The sequence below is a fragment of the Bison bison genome, unplaced genomic scaffold (assembly GCF_000754665.1).
Source record: "Bison bison bison isolate TAMUID 2011002044 unplaced genomic scaffold, Bison_UMD1.0 scf7180017846673, whole genome shotgun sequence".
Classification (NCBI taxonomy): Eukaryota; Metazoa; Chordata; class Mammalia; order Artiodactyla; family Bovidae; genus Bison; species Bison bison.
The window spans coordinates 18,419-21,611 of record NW_011477246.1 but is presented as its reverse complement, the minus strand read 5'-3'; the positions used below and the strand labels follow the sequence as shown (position 1 = coordinate 21,611).

Here is a 3,193-nt window from a genome sequence, read left to right as displayed (position 1 = left end):
AGCTCAGGTCTCACTGTGCTCCACCACGCCGGGGGCGCGGATACCCTGGCCTGGGGTGCTCCATGCCGGTGCTTCTTGAGAGCTGGGTGGGCTCCCAGGGGCCGGCCAGTGGCTGCTTGTGTGTCCAGAGTAGGGCTTATCTCAGACAACAAAATGGGCAGAAGGGCTGGGGTGCAGGGGGCCGTGCTGAAGTCAGCAGTCAGTGGGGAGAAAGTTAGGGTCCCTGCAGTGGGGTGGCCTGGGAGCTCGTGGGGCCCTGCCTGGAGGGACCCTCTCTCGTGTCTCGCCCTGTCTGCCTGCCTGGCCGGGGCGGGCGGCCACCGGGTGGACCATCAGGAAGGGTTGACACGCCCCCTATGCCAGACTCCGGCCCCGGGAGCAGAATTACCTTGCAAATATCCCAGGTTTACCCGATTCATGACATCACTGGCTGTTAAATTTGCTACATCCTCTACGGAACACACAGGAAGAGGGACAGACAGAAACAGAGAGAGAGATTGAGGTCAGCGAGCAGCACAGAGGAGGTGGCTGGCAGAGCAGGGGCGGGAGGTGCACGCAGGCCGCAGGCGGCCGTCTGTCCCAGAAGCGAAGTCGGCTCTTTGTCTGCCAAGCTCTGGCGGGGAGGCCCGGGGGAGCCCCGAGGGGCAGGGGCCTGCTCTGGGGCTCAGCTGGGCTTGAGCGTCTGTCTGCCAGGGTGTTACATGGGGCCGTGAAACGGGACCCCCACTGGGAGCCTGAGCAGCCTGCACGCCACCTGGGATGGGGGTGACAGCACCCGCCCGGGGAAAGGGCGCAAAGTGGACAGCGTACGCCGTGCGGCAGGGATGTGGCCGGGAGGGGCTGGGCGGCGCTCCCAGAGGGCGATCTCCTTGGGCCCGGCATGTAGCCAGACCCGAGAGACCCTTGGGCAGTTCTGGGTGAAGCCCAAAGCCGCTTGGTCCCACTTGGACGGGCTTGAGGGCCCCTGGCCCAGGAGGTGAGCAGCAGGTGGCGGGGTAGGGGAGTGGGTGCCCAGAAAAATACAGCCAGGCCCGAGGTGGGGTGTGGGGCAGAGTCCCCCAGAGACGGGGCCTAGCGGAGGTCAGAGCCTCCACCCAGCCTGGGGTGTGGATGAGGCCAGGCTGCAGTGGAGGGGCGGGGGGCTTGGGCCCCTTTCAGCCCCATCGACAGAGGCAGCATCTCTGGAGCGAGGGAGGGGCGGGCCAGTCTCCTCGGGCCCGGCCGGGGACCCCAGCTCCATTCACGGTCAGAGTCACAAACTTTTCCCCGAATCAAGCGACAGAGAAAATCTGCTGACGACAACAAACGCCCTGGCGACGGCGCCCTGAAGTCGCCGGAATGGGGTGGCCTTGCCCCAGGAGCAGTGGTGGAGTGTCCTGGTGCTGGGCCCCCTGACCTGCCCCGCTCCTATCCCACACAAGCTCCAGCTGCAGGGAGGGTTCGGGGAGGGGTGGCCAGGGCTCTGGGGTGTCCCCGCCACGCCCCTGTTCCTATCCTCAGAGGAACATGATGGGGTCCTGTGTTCCTGATCCCGGCAGGACCGGCCGGAGGTGGCCAATCTGCCCCATGGCTGAGGCCGGTGCCTTTGGCTTTCATGGAGCCTGGCAAGGCTGTCCCCACCCACAGCCGCCTCCTCCAGGATGGCTGCCTACTGGCTCAGGCAATAGGCATCTTTTTTTTCTACAGATGTGGAAACTGAGGCCCCGGAGCAGAGGGTGAATGAACCCTTCCTTGCCGGGCTTGGCGCTGGATCTAGGGGAGCCCCCCTCCCCACACGGGCCAGGAGAGCAGACAGACGCCCTGCCCCTTACCGTAGCCAGTGGTGGGCAGCCCCAGGTGCTTCATGCGGTTCTTGACCAGCTCTGAGAGCTCCTGCCTCTCCGAGCGCCGGTACAGGCTGAGCCGCTGTTGGCTGATCCACTCGGCTGCCGCATTCCCCGTGTGCCGGGAGCCCTTGCGGCTCAGCCTCCGCGCCCACGGGAGGCTCTTGCGCCGCAGGAGAGGGTGCTCGGCTGGGTCGCTGCCCACCGTGTGCCGGCCGTGGGTGCTGCCGCCGCTCGTGCCCACCCGTGCACCCCAGGGCCCCTTTGCCTCCCGAGTGTCCTCACAGTCCTCCACGCTCACCGAGACCTGGGACTGGCCGGGGAGGAGGGGTGAGGCCTAGGAGGGGAAGGGTGTCCCAGGACAGGGGCGGGGCGGGGGCAGGTACAGGGAAGGGGAACGGGAGCTGGGCAGAGGACTGGGGGGACCCACGGAGCAGCTAGGGTGATGGGGAGGACAGTCACAGTTCCGGGGGAACCCCAGGCCCTTCTTCTCTCAGGTGGAAGTCCCTTCCTCTCCCCAGACCCTGGCTCAGGCCCGTCCCTGACTTGCTGGTGAGAGGTGGGCCTCCCTCCACCTCTCTGGGGCAGTGTGTTCTGACTTTACCACGGTGGGGTAGGGGAGGGAACAGCCCCTCTAGGAGACTAAGTTTCCTCACCGCGGGGGCAGGAGAGAACAGGGGCAGCCCGATGGTGGGCTGGGACGTGCAGAGCCTTGCAAGGCTTGGTGGGTGACATGGGACCTGGGGGGTGTGGAAGTGGGGACAGATGAGGGGAGGAAGGGGTACCTGCCAGGATGGGGGCTGTGCCCTGAGGGGCAGACAGCCTGGGGGTGGGGGGAGCCTGGGCTTCCCACCCCGGCCTCAGTTTCCCCATCTACACGGGGGAGGAGAGTGATGCTAGGAGTCCTCTCTGAGCTGCACCTTGGCTGGTGCCACCTGGGGACTTGCTTCCTGACCACCCTTGCCCCCGCCAGGCCTGGGTGGGGCTGAGCTTAGGCACTCCCGTGGGCTTGAAGGGACCACTCACCTGGGCCCTGAGGTCGGGGGGCTGCAAAGGAAACCAGAGCCACCTGAGTACCTGTGGGGCTCCTCCTACCCTGACCGCCAAGGCTGTCTGAGCCGCCCCACCCCGCCCCGCCCCGTGGGCTCATAACTCGCAGGCAGGCCGCCTTGCACGGTCTGGCGGCGCACGGGCGCCCCTCGGTGCTCTCCCCTCCCCCAAAGCGCCCCAAGGAACCACGTGGGCGCCTGTGAACCTGACCCCAAAAGGGCCCGGATCTCCAGGCCCCTGCCCCACACCTCGGTGGAGAAGACGTGGCACTGGGTCCTGTAGATGCCGATAGGGATCTCGGCGCTGGAGGAGCACAGTTT

General features: G+C 66.7%; 1 protein-coding gene across 1 annotated transcript in view; it reads right to left on the bottom strand.

Moving 5' to 3' along the window:
- Positions 1-3,193, bottom strand: part of KCNT1 (potassium channel, subfamily T, member 1) — a 19,834-nt gene that overhangs the window by 3,368 nt on the left and 13,273 nt on the right. The window contains 4 exon segments of the mRNA XM_010840502.1: positions 389-451; positions 1,812-2,136; positions 2,850-2,870; positions 3,122-3,193. Of these exon segments, the coding sequence (XP_010838804.1) occupies positions 389-451; positions 1,812-2,136; positions 2,850-2,870; positions 3,122-3,193 (481 nt within the window).